The 23,049-nt window shown below is 45.4% G+C and overlaps 1 protein-coding gene across 3 annotated transcripts in view; it reads left to right on the top strand.

The window, feature by feature from the left end:
• The window catches only part of LOC139758442 (uncharacterized), a 76,515-nt gene that overhangs the window by 39,601 nt on the left and 13,865 nt on the right, over window positions 1-23,049 (top strand). Inside the window, exon 1 of one of the 3 annotated variants that reach the window (XM_071679864.1) lies at window positions 16,219-16,893. The exons of the other annotated variants lie outside the window; for them this stretch is intronic. Within the exon in view, the coding sequence (XP_071535965.1) occupies window positions 16,836-16,893 (58 nt within the window). The 5' untranslated portion in view covers window positions 16,219-16,835. Of the gene's footprint in view, window positions 1-16,218; window positions 16,894-23,049 lie in introns of those variants that run through there. 3 annotated transcript variants of the gene reach the window in all.

Below are 23,049 nucleotides of genomic sequence, written 5' to 3'. Positions count from 1 at the left end.
CGTACACGTCTTTGCGATACTGCTTCAATGATTGTGGTCAATATATTATTATGCGTTGTTAAGAGTCCTGCGGAAGAATAAGTGCATCAACTTATTCGAGGTAAAAGCTTTTCCTACGAGTTTATAGAAACGATTTAAACTGTCGTTATAGAAGAAATTCACATTGTCATTTGTTAATGAATGTGTAAGTCATATCATATGTAAGTCCGTCACGATCTCATGTAGTGAATGTCCAACTACGTTATGTTGCTTAAGTTTATTTTCAGAATTAGTCACCATAGCGCGAGTGGCCGGTCTTGGCTGGTGTGTGCGTGACATGCTTGGTGCAGAGGTGAGGCTGGTGCGGCACCAGCCAGGGAGGGAGGGGAGCGGTCCGGCGGCGGTCGATAATGTGGACACGAGATTGGCAGCGTTATTCCCCTCCCCCTGCTACCCCAACCATGGGTGGCGGGAAGATCTCCTCCCCCCCTCACTCCCTCCCTCCGCTGCCCCAACGGTGGGTGGCGGGAGGACTGATCCCTCCCAAACCGCCTCATAAATCGGCATAGTTTTAGCCCACACCCGTCAAGGTAGCATTGTCTTGACCCACACCCTTAAAGATCAATATGGTCTCTCGTACCCTGTCCATCCCCTGGACACATCTCCCTTACCTGTCACGCTACACCCCACCCCCTCTCACCCTGGCCTACTGCTCATCACACGCGCCGTCAACGCCTGGGAACTTGGGGCGTCACTGGACCGGGGAGACAAAGCACCGACACCAAAAGTCAGGACCTGAGGAAGCTTATGAAGGAGGCGGAGCCTTCCAGGTCTGGTCAAGCCGATGGCACCTCACTCTTGAGGCACTGGACGTACAGAGAACCTGGACAGACGGGGCCAACAATGTTGCTGAGGTCATGTGGTTAAAGGGCAAGAGACATGTTACAATCCTGGGCAATGATGTCCTCTGCTACAGTTGTAGTACGGTAGAATAAATTGACCCCAGATGTTGAGGTGATGGCTACCAGTACTTTCTGACCACCGCTGAGTAAATACTTTTCTTATTTGAGCGAACTGTACATAATTCTGGCCGGGAAGGAAAGTGAAATAAGCTTAAAATTCAAGTTTTATTCTCTTGTGACTTCACCTAGTGGAACTGGCTGCTGGTAGCAGATCACAACACGTCTTCTGTTCACACTTTACTGTAAAATTTCCACAACAGTACACTCTATCCACGCAACTGGTGATTGTTCTGAGCTATAGTGATGCCGGCTGTTGTGATGGAGGATGTGGTGTGTGTTTGTGGAGAGATGCCATTTGATGTACTCTCCCGTCTATGTCTCCGGTAGTGAAACGAGGATGTTATTGCTGTCATAGACCAACATGTCCACTGTTCTCCGTCTCGTATGTCCTGACGGGCTGTAAGAACTGATCGTTAGGTAAGGTGACAGTGTAGTAACGGAACTACAAACTCGTCTTACAGGCAAACGTGGTTTGTTCTCCCGCTGCGGCAGAAGAAAGTCAGCACAACTGACCGAGGCTGTATTAATCCTGGTGGAGGCCTCTCGGGTCTCACAAGAACTAAACGAAACCATGATCATATTTCGGCTGGTCAGTAAACAGTCAGAGGAAACAGACCATTGATTTCATGTTCTGACGCAGACGTTGGCAATCCATGTCATTTTCTTCTAGTATCACAAACAGCTTTGTTAGAACCCAATGGTCTGTTGCTGTTTGAATTCAGCTGTATTAAAGTCGTGGCCTTCTGATACAGCGAAAAAATATTTATAGATATATTGATATGACATTCCCAGACCCAGATGACACCGGTCACCCGTGGCTGCAGCCAACATACCTGCAGCAATGGAGCTATGATACAGGTCAGCAACCATAGCCTTGACAGCTGTGATGCAGGTCAGCAACCATAGCCTTGACAGCTATGACACAGGACAGCAACCATAGCCTTGACAGCTATGATACAGGTCAGCAACCATAGCCTTGACAGCTATGATACAGGTCAGCAACCATAGCCTTGACAGCTATGATACAGGTCAGCAACCATAGCCTTGACAGCTATGATACAGGTCAGCAACCATAGCCTTGACAGCTATGATACAGGTCAGCAACCATAGCCTTGACAGCTATGATACAGGTCAGCAACCATAGCCTTGACGCTATGATACAGGTCAGCAACCATAGCCTTGACAGCTGATACAGGTCAGCAACCATAGCCTTGACAGCTGTGATGCAGGTCAGTAACCATAGCCTTGACAGCTGTGATACAGGACAGGAACCATAGCCTTGACAGCTATGATACAGGTCAGCAACCATAGCCTTGACAGCTATGATACAGGTCAGCAACCATAGCCTTGACAGCTGTGATGCAGATCACCAACCATAGCCTTGACAGCTATGATACAGGTCAGCAACCATAGCCTTGACAGCTATGATACAGGTCAGCAACCATAGCCTTGACAGCTATGATACAGGTCAGCAACCATAGCCTTGACAGCTGTGATGCAGATCACCAACCATACCCTTGACAGCTATGATACAGGTCAGCAACCATAGCCTTGACAGCTATGATACAGGTCGGCAACCATAGCCTTGACAGCTGTGATGCAGGTCAGCAACCATAGCCTTGACAGCTGTGATGCAGGTCAGCAACCATAGCCTTGACAGCTGTGATGCAGGTCAGCAACCATAGCCTTGACAGCTTTGATGCAGGTCAGCAACCATAGCCTTGACAGCTTTGATGCAGGTCAGCAACCATAGCCTTGACAGCTATGATACAGGTCAGGAACCATAGCCTTGAGAGCTGTGATGCAGGTCAGCAACCATAGCCTTGACAGCTATGATACAGGTCAGGAACCATAGCCTTGACAGCTATGATACAGGTCAGGAACCATAGCCTTGAAAGCTGTGATACAGGTCAGGAACCATAGCCTTGACAGCTGTGATGCAGGTCAGCAACCATAGCCTTGATACAGGTCAGGTACCATAGCCTTGACAGCTGTGATACAGGTCAGCAACCATAGCCTTGATACAGGTCAGCAACCATAGCCTTGACAGCTGTGATGCAGGTCAGTCATCATATAGTTCCTCACACTACAGGAAGGACAAAGATGTTCTTGATCATAACCGTCTGCTCCCTAAATAGCTTTTGCCTTGGCGATACGGAGCAGGTCTGGAGCAGCCAGGCGGTCTGTCTGTGGACACGACAGGAAATTAAGCAGGAGAAGGTCCAGGAAAGACGTGATGACTGATGACCACGTTGATACCGGTGGTGGCTCACAGCACTAGTGCAACACACGCAGGGAACCATAAGATGTTCAGGGAATTGTATCTGAAGACAGATCAGCACACACACACACACACACACACACACACACACACACACACACACACACATGTATTATGTTTGTGTGTACCGAGGTGTTGGACACGTCAGACCATTGTAGGTTTCCCTCATATGCTATTATTAGCGAGGGTGGGCTGTGGTTGACTGGTGGGGTGGGGTGGGGGGGGGTATGCCACAGTGATTAAGGTGGGATTGGTAACTGCAGACCAGCTGTGGTTGGCTGAGGGGTTACAAGCTGGGGATATGGTGGTTGGTTGTCTGGCTGGATCAAGAGTGTGTTGAAGCACTGAAGGGGAAGATGTATGGCTAGGAGCCGGGGGGGGGGGAGGCTGGGGTGATGGCTGGGGACCAGGAGGAGCAGGCTGAGGTGATGTTGGCTGGTTGGGGACGAGGAGGAGCAGGCTGGGGTGGTGTTGGCTGGCTGGGGACCAGGAGGAGCAGGCTGGGGTGGTGTTGGCTGGCTGGGGACGAGGAGGAGCAGGCTGGGGTGGTGTTGGCTGGCTGGGGACCAGGAGGAGCAGGCTGGGGTGGTGTTGGCTGGCTGGAGGGGCAGGCTGAGGTGGTGTTGGCTGGCTAGGAGTTTGGAGATGAACTGCTGAGAGTTAATCGGGGGGGAACGAGGATTCAAGTGTTTTGGCTGAAATGCAGTCTGGCTCGGAGGAGGGGGGGGGGGGGGTGCTGCTGGGGTGATCAGAGTGGCTGGTGTGGTCACTTGTGGAAGGTAGTGGGTGGGTGTCAGGTGAGGATCATTGTTGGTAGGCTCTGCTCTGAAGGTGGTGGCTGTGTAGAGAGACGGGAGGGAACCAGCCCAGTGGTACAGTTCGTCCCCGTCACCTCTCATATACTGTAATGGGATCCGCCATCTTGGCCTCCTGTATAGTGGCATGAGAGATATTCCTCCAGTAATTATCTGAGTATGTTGTTGATATTTTAGTTGGCCAAGTGGTGTGCCGGGGGCCCTTGAGTCGCGCCAGCTGGCACCTCCATCCACATACTTCAACACTGATTCACCACCACTCATTCAAATCTGGTCCACCTCAACTTTTGCAATCCCCAACCTTCTCCATCCCCCAGGTCAACCTGCCCTCTCCAACCTCCACCACTCCCAGGTCAACCTGCCCTCTCCAACCTCCACCACCCCCAGGTCAACCTGCCCTCTCCAACCTCCACCATCCTCCAGTTGACAATGTAGCACACAGGAGGCTGGTAAAGAAGGTGGGTCGCCAGGCCGGAGTGAGAATCAGACTCCTTCCTGGGATGGAAGGATATCTTAGTGAAACACACAAAAGACGCTTGTCAGGGGAACCTTCTCCAGGTTCACAAGTGGCATGTCTCAGGGTGCAATGCTAGGTCCCTTGTTCTTTAGGAAAGAACTGGATTCCTGCCTAATTATGTTTGCTAATTATATCAGTCATGAGGGAGATAAACAAAAGCCATGAGGATTGCAACAACTTAGGAAATCAAGAAGTTGCAGAGTTGTTCATGTGCGTGGTTGATGAAATTCATCCCCAGTAAATGTATGGTAATGAGATTGTGACACTATGAAGGAAAGCCTCGACCTGAGTTGAGTATTGCCCATCAGGAGATGAAGCTGCAGGAATGTGTATGTGTGAGAGACATTGTCACTTACCTGTCGCCAGAATCCCACATTAGGAGAAGACCAAAGGAGACAGACTGTCTGCTGGCAAGTACTAGAATAACCTTCAAGTACTTGGATAAGGAAATATTCAGCAAGCCGTTCACATCCCACATAAGACCACAACTAGAATATGCTGCTCACTTTGGTCACCGCACCTAATGAGGCACAAAGAATTGATGAAGAGGGTCCAGAGGAGGATCAGTTGTGTGATGTTAATGTGTTGGCAGGGAAGGGTGTCAGCCAGTAGGGTGATAGAAGGGGAGAGTGTCAGCCAGTAGTTGGGATTACAACCCACGTGGCTGACACCTCCCTGGGCCTGACGGGGTGTCAGAGGGAGCAGGTGCCCTTCGCGTCCCTGGACTGTCCTCTTGTCTTTCTCGTGTTAAATTTGGTGACTGTGTGTGTGTGTGTGTGTATGTGTGTGTGTGTGTGTGTGTGTGTGTGTGTGATGGAGGGGGGGTGTGAAAAGGGGGGGACCTTGGCATCATTTCCCAGGCTGGCAGTGTCAGCATAGTCCTCTGCTTACACACACACACACACACACACACACACACACACACGAAACATGCCAAGCACTATATTTACCCAAGCATTTCAGTCTCAAAGTTTCTATATAAAAGTAAGATAATTTTGTTTACAAATGTTTGGCACGGCAGTGGGTGTATCTTCCAGTTGTGTACCGTCAGAGGTCAGATGTGCTCCACTTGTGTACCGTCGGAGGTCAGATGTCATGCACCTGTGTACCGTCGGAGGTCAGATGGCCTGCACCTGTGTACCGTCGGTCAGATGGCCTGCACCTGTGTACCGTCAACATATTTTATAAAACAGGACAAACAAAACTTCTCACCTACTGCAGTGTTGTCAGCTGACATTAACCTCTCCTCACCTATGGTAGTGTTGTCAGTTCACATTGATTCAATATAACAGATTATAACAGTAAGCCAGTTAGTTCCGTCTGTTTCGCCGGCCCTTTCTGTCCGTCACTGTAAGTACCTCGTCCATAATTGCCGGCACTGCCGACCTTTCGTACATTATTTCGGGGCATCTGTCCGTTACAATATCTTTCAGAGTATAAGACGGGGTTAAATGATGAGCATGTGTGTCCAGGAGCGCACTAACACAGGGTAGGTCCTCCAATACCAGATCTTGGGTGTACGTCAGAGGGCGGGACTCAGTTTGGAAGACTGTCCCCATTCCTCGATATACGTCGCTGACCAACTCAGAGCGGAGGATTCTCAGCCCTTCAGTGGTGGGCACCAGGCACTGTTGTATATAATTACTGTGGGGATAGAATGGCAAGGTTACAGTCCATCCCTCGTCAGCCTACCGCTGCCTTCCTCCTGCCGCTGTTTGGACATAACGTCAGCTGTCATCCCGTAGCTCTTGTGTCAAGTCTTCACACTAGGCCGCACGTTGCTGTGGTAATGTCAGGTCGTGCCACTAGGCCAGCGCGTGGCTCTGGTAATGTCAGGTCGTCATACGTGAGCCAGTATCAGTGGTTGCGTCACATGGTCTTACTCAACCACCTCGTAGTTGTGATGGTGTTAGGGCGTAATTACGTTGAACCAATACGACGTTAAGTTCGAACTAGTAGTTACGATAGTGGTACTTAAAGGCAGTCACAGTATACTGTATGTTAGTCGCTGTGGGTAGTAGGTCTTTATTATTTTAGCTGCTAGTTGTGGTGGTGTTTGTGGCTGGCCCGACCTCCCCAGTGGGTCAGTCTGTGTGGCGGTGGTGGGTGACAGAAGCAAGTCATTACACAATCTGACTACACTTGTGGGGAGGGAGGTTGAGGCAGCAGATCACCGCATAAGGCCAGAGCGTACTTGAGGCTGTGATAGGATGTCATATAGAAGTGGTCGGGCGTGGCCTTAATGCTCAGTTTACCGATCTTAATAAGGATCGGTGGTCCTTCGTGGCTCACCCTCTATTTCCGTCATGCACGCTGTTGTTTGACACCGAAAATCAGTGTCCCATCACAGTGGGAAAACTTAGCCATGCAACATTCCTGACACCACTGGTAAAAAAAAAAAAATGGTGTCTACCCGCGATGAAGGTTAGAAATCCACTGGCCAATGGGAATACCGGAGAATGCCACTCCCCCAAACCTTACGTTCTTATTGGCCGTTAGTTCACCTTGACGCAGTTCACCAAGTCAGATAACTTAATCAACTGAGTTTTCTTTGCTCCATCGTATCAATGTTTAGAGTATTTGCAGAGAAATTCTTAGAATGTTTGTTTCTTAGAACAAGGAAGATGAAGGAACGACTTCTATAATGATAGCACACACACACACACACACACGGTAACATTCTCAGTAGGGCATCGTCAAAGCTCCACTTTGTTTATGAATTGCTTAGTGTGTGAGATAGCGATGTGTGATGGTAGGGATCCATGAGGTGGTGGTGGCGGTGGTAGTAACAGGGTCAGGCTCCTACCAGCGAGCCAGTCCCGGGTGATACCCCCCACCTGCTGCCTGTCTTACAGCTTATACAGCATAATGGTAGTATTGTCCGCGGCCCGCCACTGCTTGTTCCTTTGTCGACTGGCCCGCCCAGCGCCTCCTTGACTTCACTTTTCTTGAATATTGCATCTTGAATAAGCTTTGTCACTCAATCTAACTATATATATATATATATATATATATATATATATATATATATATATATATATATATATATAAGAGGAAAAATTAAAAGACAGCTTTTTTTACAGTAATCAACAAATACTATATCACGCGTATCGCTGTGACCTTCTGCAAATATATATATATATATATATATATATATATATATATATATATATATATATATATATATATATATATATCAGGAGTTTGATAAAGGTGCAGGTTAACGCATCCTTGCTGCAATTGGATTATCACAGAAGACCTTCACTTTTATTCATGTTCGTCATCATACGCTAGAGACGGGCATCTTCCACCGCAGGATTTGCGAGCTGTTTACATCAAGATGTGCTTGACCATAAAGAAACTTGAAGACAGTTTATAGTATGAATATTCAGTCGTCACCCAGTGAAACAACAAACGATGGAATAACTATGAATGAATTGTGTTGACTAGCGACGTCCGGCATTAGATAGGTTGGCCTTGAGTTTGTTTCAGGTTTGTTGAGGAGTTGCGGAGCCGCAGGGAGGCAGTTTCCATTTGTCAATTTTTTCACTGTTTTATAGGAGTATCTGTGGATGCTTATGAGTCTTTTCGCTGTCCCTATCGAGTGTAGACATTTAAGCATCACCTGCTGTCCGATAAGAGTTGTAGGAATGTAAACGTATCGGTAGATAGAGTGCGTTTCAGCGGTGGAGTGCGAGGAGGGAAGGCATAATGTTACGCAACAGACCCGACGTGCCCAGACAGGCGGCGTAGCGAGGCAGCAGCAGCAGCAGCCGCCATGGTGCACGCCACCCTTCGCACACTCCAGTCTCCTGTCGCCGCCATCTTGCTCCCCCTAACTTATTATTCTTGATCACAACAGGTGGATGTTGCTTTGTGGTTATTATTTTCTTCCAATTAAGAAGAGTAGGACACCTCTTTTAAGTCGATCGATACAGGCAGATCGCCATGCACTTGTTATTCTTAGCAGACGCAGGAGTATGATGATTTACATGCCTATGAGAAATTGTGTGTACAGGAAGCAGTAGGCAGAGGCAACAGGAGCGCATGGATTACTAAAAACAGTCGCCTCCCAATACCCAAAGGGTGTGCGCTCCACCCGGAAGCCTCTTAACAGATATTTAAAGTCAGAGACCCTCCCACTAGTAAGTAAATATAGCATGTGACTTTTGCATGCCGAGAGCCTTGTTCATGCGTACTACACATGTAGCCGTAGTGCGAGGTTAATAAACTGGTCTCAGCAGCTGAGGCTCGGAGGTATCCAGTCGTGCCTGATCTTCCCCTGGCTTACCTGCCTGTGTGCTGGTGATGTCACTTTGGCCGCTGTTGTTGGTGCATGGTTTTGGGTGTCTCATCCGCCTCGTTCTCCGATTAGCTCCCATTTCTTTATCTTATAATTTTTCAATTAACAGTTTTAGAATTTCAGTCGCATATAAAGCTTCTTTAGATGTTCCAAATGTCCCTTTTCGTCACGGTTCGCAAATCTTGATCCCCTGAAGATCCCCACCCTCTGCGCAACGCTAGGTTGTTTGAATTGGTAATGTTAGGGTAAGGTACAACTCAAACCCATTCTAACGTAATCCAGCTTAGAAAATCGTTGGAAAGGCATATATTCATGTGATTCATAGTTCTTTCCGAAATTTCTATGATCTGGTTGAACGTTTTGCGTTTCTGTCTAATCCCAGTCGAAGTATTTTGGGTTTAATCATTTCAGGATTAGTACACAGCTCTACAGCAACAACACAGTGTCGCTTTAAATGTTGCTGTAAAGAAGAAAATGTATACAACAAAGTTAGGTTTTATGTTACTTGTGGTGGGCTATGGTAATTAAGGTATTTATATTTATTGGTCATGGGAGGGGAGGCATTGCTGTAGTCTAATGTGAGTCTTGTGCTTGATCAGCCTTGAAGTGTCACCTGGGCCTCTCGTGTATGCCTAGCACCAGCTGTGTTCACATCCGGGTTCGAGACAGAACATTGTCATTTGATCTCTTCAAGATGTGACTTTTAAGGTCATCATCCTTGTTTACGTCTAACTTACAAAACTACCTGTAGTCGGTTGGCAAATCGTAAACTGTGCCACGAGTGAATGGTGAATGGGAAAACGTTTACGGAAGTCTCTCATGAGCAGTGATGAACCAGCGGTAGTAAGCTACGAGGTCCTACGAGATCCTTCCTAGTGCGCCTACCTCCGCCAAGGACACCCGGTGACTGGGAGGCGGCCATGTCAACACTGAGACGCGGCAACGCAAGGGGTGTTGGTTAGGCTTCGCCGCCGCGCAGGCTAACTTATGGTAGCGAGGCTAACGCGGCTACTGACCACGATCGATACAAGGTATACTCTCATGATGAAAGGCCTGTCAGATCCATTAGCATGTTGAAAAATGATCATAATGCAAACCTTTAAGTGGTGGGCATGTTGCTGAATTCTCATAAGTATTTTAGAAATGAGACTGGAATAGCTTAGATTACCTATAGATTCGTTACCCCCCCCCCCCCAAAAAAAAAAAAACTTTTCCGTGGAAGATTAAAGTTATACTAGGTTAGATTTGTTCTCAAATCCAACCTAACCTAAACTAACCTGGCTTAACATAGAAACATGTGAAATTGATGACCCAAGCAGCTAAAGGAGCTTAACAGTGAATACGCCATTCTAGAACATGACTGACGGAAGTACTTATCCGAAGTGTTTTGCTCGAGACTGGCTTCAGCAGGAAATAATTTTCAGGATCTTGCCCTTGGCCAGCCGAAGTACAGTAGCTTTGCTGGTAATGATGACTGTCGTTCTGGAATCACCCGAGCATGCGTAGATGGGTAGCCGAGCTGTTAGTATATGTTCACATTGAAAGGTATTACTTGCGGTGTAATGTCCGTCGATAGGTTAGTTGGAAGCTACAGGCGTGGGTCACTCGATATATATATATATATATATATATATATATATATATATATATATATATATATATATTTTTTTTTTTTTTTTAATACTTTGGCGCTGTCTCCCGCGTTAGCGAGGTAGCGCACGGAAAAAGACGAAAGAATGACCCAACCCGCCCACATACACATGTATATACATACACGTCCACACACGCATATACATACCTATACATTTCAACGCATGCATATATATATATATATATATATATATATATATATATATATATATATATATATATATATATACACATGTACATAATTCATACTTGCTCTCTTTATTCATTCTCGTCGCCATCCCGCCACACATGAAATGACAACCCCCTGCTCGCGCACGCGCGCGAGGTAGCGCTAGGAAAAGACAACAAAAACCACATTCGTTCTCATTCAATCTCTAGCTGTCATGTATAATGCATATATATATATATATATATATATATATATATATATATATATATATATATATATATATTGACCGACATGGCACGACCTCTTAGTGTAAACAGACCTGGCTCTTAGAGGAAGAAAGGCTATATAAAGAGGGAATGACAAATGTAGGAAGAGAAGTCTTCGGCTTCAATGTTCGAGGGAAGAAGGGTATATCATAAGAGCCAGTCCTCGAGTGGCCCGACTCTACAGAGACACCAGAACGCATCAGCCACGCGGATGCAAAGTAGGTCAGTACTAAGGACGATGATTCACAGTAAAGTAGGTCAGTACTAAGGACGATGATTCAAAGTAAAGTAGGTCAGTACTAAGGACGTTGATTCAAAGTAGGTCAGTACTAAGGACGATGATTCAAAATAAAGTAGGTCGGCACTGAGGACGATGAATCAAAGTAAAGTAGGTCAGTACTAAGGACGTTGATTCAAAGTAGGTCAGTACTAAGGACGATGATTCACAGTAAAGTAGGTCAGTACTAAGGACGTTGATTCAAAGTAGGTCAGTACTAAGGACGATGATTCACAGTAAAGTAGGTCAGTACTAAGGACGTTGATTCAAAGTAGGTCAGTACTAAGGACGTTGATTCAAAGTAGGTCAGTACTAAGGACGTTGATTCAAAGTAGGTCAGTACTAAGGACGATGATTCAAAGTAAAGTAGGTCAGTACTAAGGACGTTGATTCAAAGTAGGTCAGTACTAAGGACGTTGATTCAAAGTAGGTCAGTACTAAGGACGATGATTCACAGTAAAGTAGGTCAGTACTAAGGACGATGATTCACAGTAAAGTAGGTCAGTACTAAGGACGATGATTCACAGTAAAGTAGGTCAGTACTAAGGACGATGATTCAAAATAAAGTAGGTCGGCACTGAGGACGATGAATCAAAGTAAAGTAGGTCAGTACTAAGGACGTTGATTCAAAGTAGGTCAGTACTAAGGACGATGATTCAAAATAAAGTAGGTCGGCACTGAGGACGATGAATCAAAGTAAAGTAGGTCAGTACTAAGGACGATGATTCAAAGTAAAGTAGGTCAGTACTAAGGACGTTGATTCAAAGTAGGTCAGTACTAAGGACGATGATTCACAGTAAAGTAGGTCAGTACTAAGGACGATGATTCAAAATAAAGTAGGTCGGCACTGAGGACGATGAATCAAAGTAAAGTAGGTCAGTACTAAGGACGTTGATTCAAAGTAGGTCAGTACTAAGGACGATGATTCACAGTAAAGTAGGTCAGTACTAAGGACGATGATTCACAGTAAAGTAGGTCAGTACTAAGGACGATGATTCACAGTAAAGTAGGTCAGTACTAAGGACGATGATTCAAAATAAAGTAGGTCGGCACTGAGGACGATGAATCAAAGTAAAGTAGGTCAGTACTAAGGACGATGATTCAAAGTAAAGTAGGTCAGTACTAAGGACGTTGATTCAAAGTAGGTCAGTACTAAGGACGTTGATTCAAAGTAGGTCAGTACTAAGGACGTTGATTCAAAGTAGGTCAGTACTAAGGACGATGATTCACAGTAAAGTAGGTCAGTACTAAGGACGATGATTCAAAGTAAAGTAGGTCAGTACTAAGGACGATGATTCAAAGTAAAGTAGGTCAGTACTAAGGACGATGATTCAAAGTAAAGTAGGTCAGTACTAAGGACGATGATTCAAAATAAAGTAGGTCGGCACTGAGGACGATGAATCAAAGTAAAGTAGGTCAGTACTAAGGACGATGATTCAAAGTAAAGTAGGTCAGTACTAAGGACGATGATTCACAGTAAAGTAGGTCAGTACTAAGGACGTTGATTCAAAGTAGGTCAGTACTAAGGACGATGATTCAAAGTAAAGTAGGTCAGTACTAAGGACGATGATTCAAAATAAAGTAGGTCGGCACTGAGGACGATGAATCAAAGTAAAGTAGGTCAGTACTAAGGACGTTGATTCAAAGTAGGTCAGTACTAAGGACGATGATTCAAAGTAAAGTAGGTCAGTACTAAGGACGTTGATTCAAAGTAGGTCAGTACTAAGGACGATGATTCAAAATAAAGTAGGTCGGCACTGAGGACGATGAATCAAAGTAAAGTAGGTCAGTACTAAGGACGATGATTCAAAATAAAGTAGGTCGGCACTGAGGACGATGAATCAAAGTAAAGTAGGTCAGTACTAAGGACGATGATTCACAGTAAAGTAGGTCAGTACTAAGGACGATGATTCACAGTAAAGTAGGTCAGTACTAAGGACGATGATTCAAAGTAAAGTAGGTCAGTACTAAGGACGATGATTCACAGTAAAGTAGGTCAGTACTAAGGACGTTGATTCAAAGTAGGTCAGTACTAAGGACGATGATTCAAAGTAAAGTAGGTCAGTACTAAGGACGTTGATTCAAAGTAGGTCAGTACTAAGGACGTTGATTCAAAGTAGGTCAGTACTAAGGACGATGATTCAAAGTAAAGTAGGTCAGTACTAAGGACGATGATTCACAGTAAAGTAGGTCAGTACTAAGGACGTTGATTCAAAGTAGGTCAGTACTAAGGACGATGATTCAAAGTAAAGTAGGTCAGTACTAAGGACGATGATTCAAAGTAAAGTAGGTCAGTACTAAGGACGATGATTCACAGTAAAGTAGGTCAGTACTAAGGACGATGATTCAAAGTAAAGTAGGTCAGTACTAAGGACGTTGATTCAAAGTAGGTCAGTACTAAGGACGTTGATTCAAAGTAGGTCAGTACTAAGGACGTTGATTCAAAGTAGGTCAGTACTAAGGACGATGATTCACAGTAAAGTAGGTCAGTACTAAGGACGATGATTCACAGTAAAGTAGGTCAGTACTAAGGACGATGATTCACAGTAAAGTAGGTCAGTACTAAGGACGTTGATTCAAAGTAGGTCAGTACTAAGGACGATGATTCAAAATAAAGTAGGTCGGCACTGAGGACGATGAATCAAAGTAAAGTAGGTCAGTACTAAGGACGATGATTCAAAGTAAAGTAGGTCAGTACTAAGGACGATGATTCACAGTAAAGTAGGTCAGTACTAAGGACGATGATTCAAAGTAAAGTAGGTCAGTACTAAGGACGATGATTCACAGTAAAGTAGGTCAGTACTAAGGACGTTGATTCAAAGTAGGTCAGTACTAAGGACGTTGATTCAAAGTAGGTCAGTACTAAGGACGATGATTCACAGTAAAGTAGGTCAGTACTAAGGACGTTGATTCAAAGTAGGTCAGTACTAAGGACGTTGATTCAAAGTAGGTCAGTACTAAGGACGATGATTCAAAATAAAGTAGGTCGGCACTGAGGACGATGAATCAAAGTAAAGTAGGTCAGTACTAAGGACGTTGATTCAAAGTAGGTCAGTACTAAGGACGATGATTCAAAGTAAAGTAGGTCAGTACTAAGGACGATGATTCAAAATAAAGTAGGTCGGCACTGAGGACGATGAATCAAAGTAAAGTAGGTCAGTACTAAGGACGATGATTCACAGTAAAGTAGGTCAGTACTAAGGACGATGATTCACAGTAAAGTAGGTCAGTACTAAGGACGTTGATTCAAAGTAGGTCAGTACTAAGGACGTTGATTCAAAGTAGGTCAGTACTAAGGACGATGATTCAAAATAAAGTAGGTCGGCACTGAGGACGATGAATCAAAGTAAAGTAGGTCAGTACTAAGGACGTTGATTCAAAGTAGGTCAGTACTAAGGACGATGATTCACAGTAAAGTAGGTCAGTACTAAGGACGTTGATTCAAAGTAGGTCAGTACTAAGGACGTTGATTCAAAGTAGGTCAGTACTAAGGACGTTGATTCAAAGTAGGTCAGTACTAAGGACGATGATTCAAAATAAAGTAGGTCGGCACTGAGGACGATGAATCAAAGTAAAGTAGGTCAGTACTAAGGACGATGATTCACAGTAAAGTAGGTCAGTACTAAGGACGTTGATTCAAAGTAGGTCAGTAATAAGGACATTAGTGAAGTATACTAATGATTAAATAAAGAAGAAATTAGAGTGAGACCGAGTAATAAGGTAGTTATTGAGAGCAAGTTATATGAAGTACTGAGGCATTAAATACGGCTAATATGAGGGCCTTGGAACTCCGCGTGGGAAGCTATTTTAGGCTGGAGGGATCTCGGCCGGGTTTGCGTGTGGTGCTGGCTCTACACTGTCACAGAGTGGCGGCGGCGGCCAGCCAGACCCGGCCATACCCTGCCACCACAAGATCCTTCACGCTCTGGAGAAAGTAACGCCAAGGTCTAGTTTTTGAAATAACTGCTGTAGGCCTACGTATAACTGCGCTGGTCCTGGGCGATCCTTCGGCTGTTTCGCAAGTTCGGAGATGCTGTCCAGTGTCCAGAAGTTTCGTTTAGCGATGGTTAAAGCGAATCTTAGGCGGCAAGTCAATCTTCCCCGGGGAGTCCTTCTCAAGCCACCATATTGCTCGACCAAATGATAAGATTAACCTCAACTGTGGACGGTATCGGTTCCAAGGTTGCACCGTGGCACGGGGGAGGAGGGAGTTAAAAGTTATCATGGTTGTAGAGGCAGTTTCCCAAGGTGGTGGCGTACTCCGCTGTGACCTGAGTAATTCTCCCCTACAGGTGTAAACGTGGTTACCCTCACTACAGGTTACGTTAATGTGTCAGGTCAGGTAGGATAAGGTTATGTGGCTGGATTGAATTGAAATACATTGTCCCGAACAAGTCTTGTTTCATTAAGAATATTCATTTTTCTGTGATATCGCTGTTGTTCTTTGTGTTCCGTGCATTCATCACTAAGTGTTTGATAAGTGTGAAAAAAAATCGTTCATCAAAACACCTTACTTATGAAGCAACTACTTTGAAGTGAGTTCTGGGTACGCGGGCTCAGCGTCCCCCACCCTCCTCCCACCAACAACTCAGTATTTATGGAATTTTACTTGTACCGGGAAACAGGGAGCTGGAAGAGTCTGTGGACAATGCTAGGGAAGTACTTGGTTAAGTAAACAAAATTGCTTTGACGGAAGGTTTGTGAAAAAAAATGAATTATTTGAACTATTAATGCCGTCGGGTAACTGAGCGTGTGATCGTTCTTATGTACAGCACGATGCGCGGGCTGGTCTGTCATCCCCCCCCAACCCTACCCCCGCCCGCCCCGCCCGGCCATTGGCGCCTACCGCTCCCCCTCCCTCCTTCTCCCCCACAACGACCCCCACTCCCCCTCCCGCAGAGAGACTGGGCTGGTCTGGAGCGGGACGGGCATCCAACGTCAGTCACGTGGTGGGTGTTCGCCAAGGCGTACGGGCAACAGCCCTTGTCTGTGATACCTACGCTGCTCATCACCACCTTGTAGGCCAGTGCTTTGATAACTTCAGCTCATATTTCAGTAGACCTTTTGTACCGAGAGAAGACAACACACCGTTATTGGACGCCCTGGTGACTGTGAACCACAGGAAACAAGTGTTTGTGTTTGGCGCGTTGTCCAAGTGCACCACGTGGTTGCTCCTTTTGTCAAAGTGGCCCGTTGAGTGGTGGTGAGCACTATACACAAATCCAAGTGCTAAAAGTGGATGTTGAAAAGTGGATGTTGTGAAGAGGAAGTGCGGATTAGTGTTAGAAAAGTGTGGTATTCAGTGGGAGTGACGGTGGCTAGTTTGACAGTTGACAGTGGCTGTCTTCCCACACCATCACCACGAGGTGTCGCGCTAGGGAGGTCTTCATCGCTTGGCGTATAATTACAGTAGCACAGTGTGTGTGTATGTGTATGGTAAAGGAGGGTGGACACTGGAAACATTGTAGCCAGTGGTGAGGTGGTGTAGGTTGCACCTTGCTAGAGCTACGTGTGGTGTGTAGAGAGAGCCAAGCAGGTCCCCCGCCGCGTTACACAATGCACTACTTCTCGGATAACTCCTCACAAGACGAGGACTTGTTCATTACTGCAACAGGTAAGCTCTGAAAACTTGACTTTAGCGAAGGTTTCTTGTTATCAAGTGTAAAAAATTTCCTTCCTGAACGTAGGTGGTTTATATGTGTATTCTTTCAACATTCAGCCAAACTGCTTTGTTGATAGTTGTGTCGGAAAAATAACGGTCTAATGTTCGTTACGATTCATTTCATATTGTTCCTAGCTAAAGTCTTAGTATGAAATGAATCGTCATTGCTCTACTTGCGCAGCGTTTTACATGAGCAGCGATTGCTGTATTTACTGGAAGTTTGTATTGTGAAAGCTTAACAGAAGTGCGTTACATCTTCTAAGGAGCCTGGGTAACACGAGGATTAACAGCAGTCTTGGTGAATAATTCCAGTTTGTACCAATATGTGTAATCTTTAAGTTTCATCAAAGCAATTGAAAAGTGCCTGAAACGATCGTAAAGCATAGAACTTTTCCCAATAAGTCACATGCTACACGGAAAGTTCCAGTAGATGCGAAGTTTGCCAATTTGGTGTCTTAAATGTTTTACTTGTCACGTGATTCATATGATCAGTGTATATGATGTAAGTGAAGCTGTTAATGTCGTCAGTTTAGATTTTCAGAAAACATTCAGTAAAGTACTGCATCAGAGTTCAGTACTTTGGTGGTAAGAAAGCTGATTGGCTGGTTCTGCGTAGTGATTAACAGTCAAACCTCAGAATGGTTATAAGTAACATGTGGAGTACCGCAAGGGATCAATGTTTGGATCACTTCCCTGACTCATAATATGGTTGGCATTTATGATGGACTTCGTTGTAAGATATCAGAATTCGCAGACGTTACTACACTGAGAAATAAGACTCTAAAGTGAACGTCTACGGCTGCAGGTTAATAGGCATACTGATTTTAAGACTGGTTCCAGAGGGGGTATATTGATTTTATCAGTAAATGCAGTTTTATTATATATAAGAGAGTGAGTATGTTCCAGGTGATAGCTGGTTGGGTGTGGGTATCTAGGTAAGTCATGGAATAACTAGGCAGGAGCAGATAAATACATACATAACAGATTGACGCAAGGCAAGAAGGTATCATATTTCTTGTCTTTTACGCACGTCTGTAGCCAAGAGTTATTGCTGTTACACTAGTATTATCGGATTTGTCATCCCTTAAGCGATGAACTTTGTTTCTTGGTGGGGGTAGCCGAGAGGGTATGCATTACTTTCGTCGTCTTGTAGAGCTTCTTCCTCTTTTCTGGGGAGGGAGTTGCCAACACAGTGACAAAAGACTGGTTTTGGTGTCAGCCGAGCGAGGGGATGGTGAAGGTGGCCGGTGTAGCAGCCATGCGATCCACCCAAGCCCGCCAGATCCAGTTCTGGGTGGAAGAGGTAGTCCAGCCAGGGAGGTGTGATCTAGCGTGGGGTTCAGACATAACAAACCCTAGTGACTCGCACTGTGCGTTCCAGCGTTGACCTTTTAAACTGAACAGAACGTAGTCACCTTCCCACTATCATACGTCCTTAGATTTAATAAGACCCAGCAACCGCTTAGTATGACATACTGACGTTTCCACGCTAGTGAAGACAGTTACCAGTTAGGGTGAACTAGTGTGGCGCTATCATTGAATAAAGCCCAGTTTACGGTTGCTCTGTTGGTTTACCAGAGAAACGGTAGCGGACGACCCTTTATTATTATTATTTATTATTATTATTATTCTAACAGTCAAAGTGCCATACAGAAATGATCTAAGCCGACCTTATGCATACAAGTTCACTGGCTTTTCAGTCCCGTAGTCCCAACGGACGTTAGATACGTCGGTAGAGACGGTGTTGTTTGTATTTAGAATCATTTTGATTAAAGTGTAAAGTTGCATTTACTAATGCGTGGTTTTTACTGCAAAATTATTTTGTTTTGGCAGTCTCGCTAAAGAGCTACATTGTTTATATGATATTTTACCAGGAGAGATGCGTGGCAAATGGAGTTAATGTTCAGAACACCTTGGTTCTACACGTCGACAGTAATGATGAAATGATTTACAGATATAATAAACATGTGTGAACTGAAAGACTGCAGTACTTCAACTGTGAGAAAGTAACCTTTAATTTTCTTGGCATAGAAGAGGTTGGAAAGGGTGTGGAACTATTTTTGACCCTAAGACCTATATATTAGAACTCCTTGGATGTTAGACTTTTCTAAAAATTCCCATTAGAACTGTTTGTTAGACCTTCATAAGAACGGTGTTTTGGACCCTCCCAAGAACGTTAGGTTAGGTGCGATTTTGCTTTAGTTGGAGGTTAGGGAGACAAGATGTAGATTTGTGAGTTTATTATAGCACAGATCTGGTCGCTGTCACATTTCCAAGGTGACTTAGCTAGTGTATGGCTGTTGCTCTACTCCGAATAATTTATCTCATCCATTTATCGACTTGATTATGTGAATCCACAATTATTGTGTGATATTCCGCGAGAGGTCCAACTGAGGGTACACTGATGACTCTTAGAACTACCTCTAAGGGTACACCACTGATGACGCTCGTAGAGCTACCTCTGATGACACTCGTAGAGCTACCACAGAGGGTATACCACTGGTGACACTCGTAAAGCTCCCACAGAGGGTATACCACTAGTGACACTCGTAAAGCTACCACAGAGGGTATACCACTAGTGACACTCGTAAAGCTACCACAGAGGGTATACCACTAGTGACACTCGTAAAGCTACCACAGAGGGTATACCACTAGTGACACTTGTAAAGCTACCACAGAGGGTATACCACTGATGACACTCGTAGAGCTACCGCTGAGGGTATACCAATGATGACAGCTACCACGGAGGGTATACCTCTGATGACTTTCTTAGAGCTACCACTAAGGGTAAACTACTGATGAGTTGTGATTTGTTTCTTTGACATATTTGTAAAAGGTGGCGTTGAAGAGAATGTTTGGTAAACGAGGGTCAGGTTTTAAGCCCTGTTTTGTATGCTGTCTACTTTTTCCAACAGCATTAAGGCTGAATATCGTATGCTAACACGTTATGCTGAGGGTCTGCTAATGCTATCTGTTTGGTATTTCGCAGCGAAAATAGCATTTGCATATGAAGTGTAGTGTATTCAACCAAAGAAACTGTGGTTCATACTGGTGACATTACTATGATCCTTGTAGACATCTCATTTTCAGGCTGGTGACTTCATTATGCCCCCAGTGACCTATGGTTATGCTGGCGACTTTATTATGCCCCCAGTGACTTATGGTTATGCTGGCGACTTTATTATGCCCCAGTGACCTATGGTTATGCTGGTGACTTTATTATGCCCCCAGTGACCTATGGGTATGCTGGTGACTTTATTATGACGCTAGTGACCTCCCTACCATGGTTATACTGGTGAATTACGATTGTAGTGACTTCCTTTGGTCACACTGGTGATATCATATAACCCTCGGTGACCTCCTGCGGTCAGGCTAATAACATCATGACCCCTGGTGAGTCTTACTCGGTCGCTTCGTAAACCTGGACTTGCTGGAGGACAACGAACCAGACACCCTCAAGTTGACCTCAAAACCCATTGTCTTCATTCTCGGAGCGAACTGAGCTGTCCTTCACTTTGCTGTCTGAAGAAAATATCTTTCCAGAGGCCAGGTGGCCTGGCCTGGACAGGGCAGGTCTTCTCAGGCCAGGTGGCTTGGCCTGGACAGGGCAGGTCTTCTCAGGCCAGGTGGCCTGGCCTGGACAGGGCAGGTCCTCTCAGGCCAGGTGGCCTGGCCTGGACAGGGCAGGTCCTCTCAGGCCAGGTGGCCTGGCCTGGACAGGGCAGGTCCTCTCAGGCCAGGTGGCCTGGCCTGGACAGGGCAGGTCCTCTCAGGCCAGGTGGCCTGGCCTGGACAGGGCAGGTCCTCTCAGGCCAGGTGGCCTGGCCTGGACAGGGCAGGTCCTCTCAGGCCAGGTGGCCTGGCCTGGACAGGGCAGGTCCTCTCACTGGCCTGGACAGGGCAGGTCCTCTCAGGCCAGGTGGCCTGGCCTGGACAGGGCAGGTCCTCTCAGGCCAGGTGGCCTGGCCTGGACAGAGCAGGTCTTCTCAGGCCGGGTGGCCTGGCCTGGACAGGGCAGGTCCTCTCAGGCCAGGTGGCCTGGTCTGGACAGGGCAGGTCATCTCAGGCCAGGTGGCCTGGCCTGGACAGGGCAGGTCATCTCAGGCCAGGTGGCCTGGCCTGGACAGAGCAGGTCCTCTCAGGCCAGATGGCCTGCCCTGGACAGAGCAGGTCCTCTCAGGCCAGATGGCCTGCCCTGGACAGAGCAGGTCCTCTCAGGTCAGGTGGCCCGATCTAGACAGGGCAGGTCTAACGTGGGGATGGATGGTTGGTTGTGTGGGCTTTAGGCCTATTCAGCTGCCCAAGTTCATAAGGGTCGTCCACGTCAACCTACATCCCAACCGAACTCCCGTAACACCTTCAGGTATTAACGATAATTCTTGAGATCACTTGGGACTCAGCATACAGGACATGTATAGCCCATGCGGACCATAGACTTCAGTTACGTCTTTCCTCTTGGAGATAACATTTTTATTCATGTCCACTTATTTTTATGTAGTATGTACACACTGACAACATCCGGTCACTAACAGTTGGGGGGATGATCTTCCTCACTTTTCTTACATAACTTAATGTTTAACGTCTCGGTTTATGGTTTACTTTTTCTGATAAAAGTGTTCTGTTCTTAATCCCAGGTTGCTAGTGTGAGGTAGCGTTTTCTTTCTTTTTGTGATAGTGTGGACCGAGGACACATGTCAGGAGGTGGGTGGAGTTAGCAGAGCGTTCAGTGGTACAATACATTGACACAGCGGGAGATTTTTTGAGGCAAACATGGACACAATTGGTACAGTAACACAACAAACCATGATACAATAATTTATGTATATTTGCGTTGAACAGATTAATTTTAAGAATGAAAGTAAACGTCATTATCGCGCATATTGATGGAAATAGCAAAATCAACCCTAAAGAAATTTGTCTAGCTTGAGTTACTGGTCTCGCTAGACAGTATAAATGCGCGTCGTAAAAGATCGTTCCTCGCTTTCCGACAGCAGTGTCGCCTGCCATGGTGATGTTAGGACACAACATTGTTAATTTTGGAAGAGAATTAGTATATTGAAGAACGTTGCCGTAGCCTGAATTTACCTTTTCTTGTTTTGAAGGTCCGTAAAATCCGATTTAGCCTGCCATCTTTCCGGAAGCAGCTGATGTTCTCTTGTTCGCTGAAGTTCAAGGTCATTAGTCATTTGTATCCTGAATTTTTTTTTAGATTGCCTCTTTAGATCACTTGAAGATTCGCTTCCTGCTACCTTTCCGACCGTTTTTCTAGGCTGGGATTGTTTAGGTTAGGGTGTAACATATTCTATCCCAACCTAGCCAACACCCTGCATGACATACCACAGAGAAAGGTGTAGGAGGGCGTGAATCTTTGTTTGATACGCCTCTTTTCTTTTTCGTTTTTTTGAGATTAAGATGGTGTCTCTTTGTCCCTTTCATTCTCCGTAACGGAGCGGTTAAAACGTTTCAGTCATAATCTTCAGAGGATGGTACGTTGCTTTGCTTTTAAGAGAGATTTTAAGGGGTCTGGCCCTCAGAGCATGAACATGTTCCCAGTGGCCCTCTCTGTCTGAGAAACAAAGCTTATATAAGACAGAGTATTTAGATTAGATCAGTCTCATTTTATTCGTTTTAGTGTATACCGATTCGTAGGCAGACGTTTTGTTTCATTTACGACTAACTTTTTCTTCAGCTGGATTACAAACATGAAACTACCAAGAGTAAGTGAAAGCAAACATCTTGAATACGTTTTACGAAGACGGAATACCTCTTTTTTTTTAAGTCCACGACTTATGGTATATAGGTCTCCCCTGATGAAAAGGTTCACAGGTATTTCTTTATCAAGTGTTCTGCTGATATTCGTCTTCCCTAAGCAGTCCCAACACATCACGGGGAATTAGGTACCTTTTCAGGGTAGTGCTGATTGGTATTAGGTCTTCTTCCCCAACTCATCGGTATGGGACCTTACCTTATCTGACCTTGCTTTACCCTACATATACATTCCTATGGTTTGGGAGGTCTGCTAGCTTTAGGGGTAGGTCTGAAACTTTACCTTACCTCACAATAGTTTGGGAGGTCTTCACAACTGGTCCTAGGACTTGACCTTACGTA

This window comes from Panulirus ornatus, chromosome 30 (assembly GCF_036320965.1).
Source record: "Panulirus ornatus isolate Po-2019 chromosome 30, ASM3632096v1, whole genome shotgun sequence".
NCBI classification, from domain to species: domain Eukaryota; kingdom Metazoa; phylum Arthropoda; class Malacostraca; order Decapoda; family Palinuridae; genus Panulirus; species Panulirus ornatus.
Note: the sequence above shows the minus strand (reverse complement) of the source record. Positions and strands in the feature narration are given on the sequence as shown.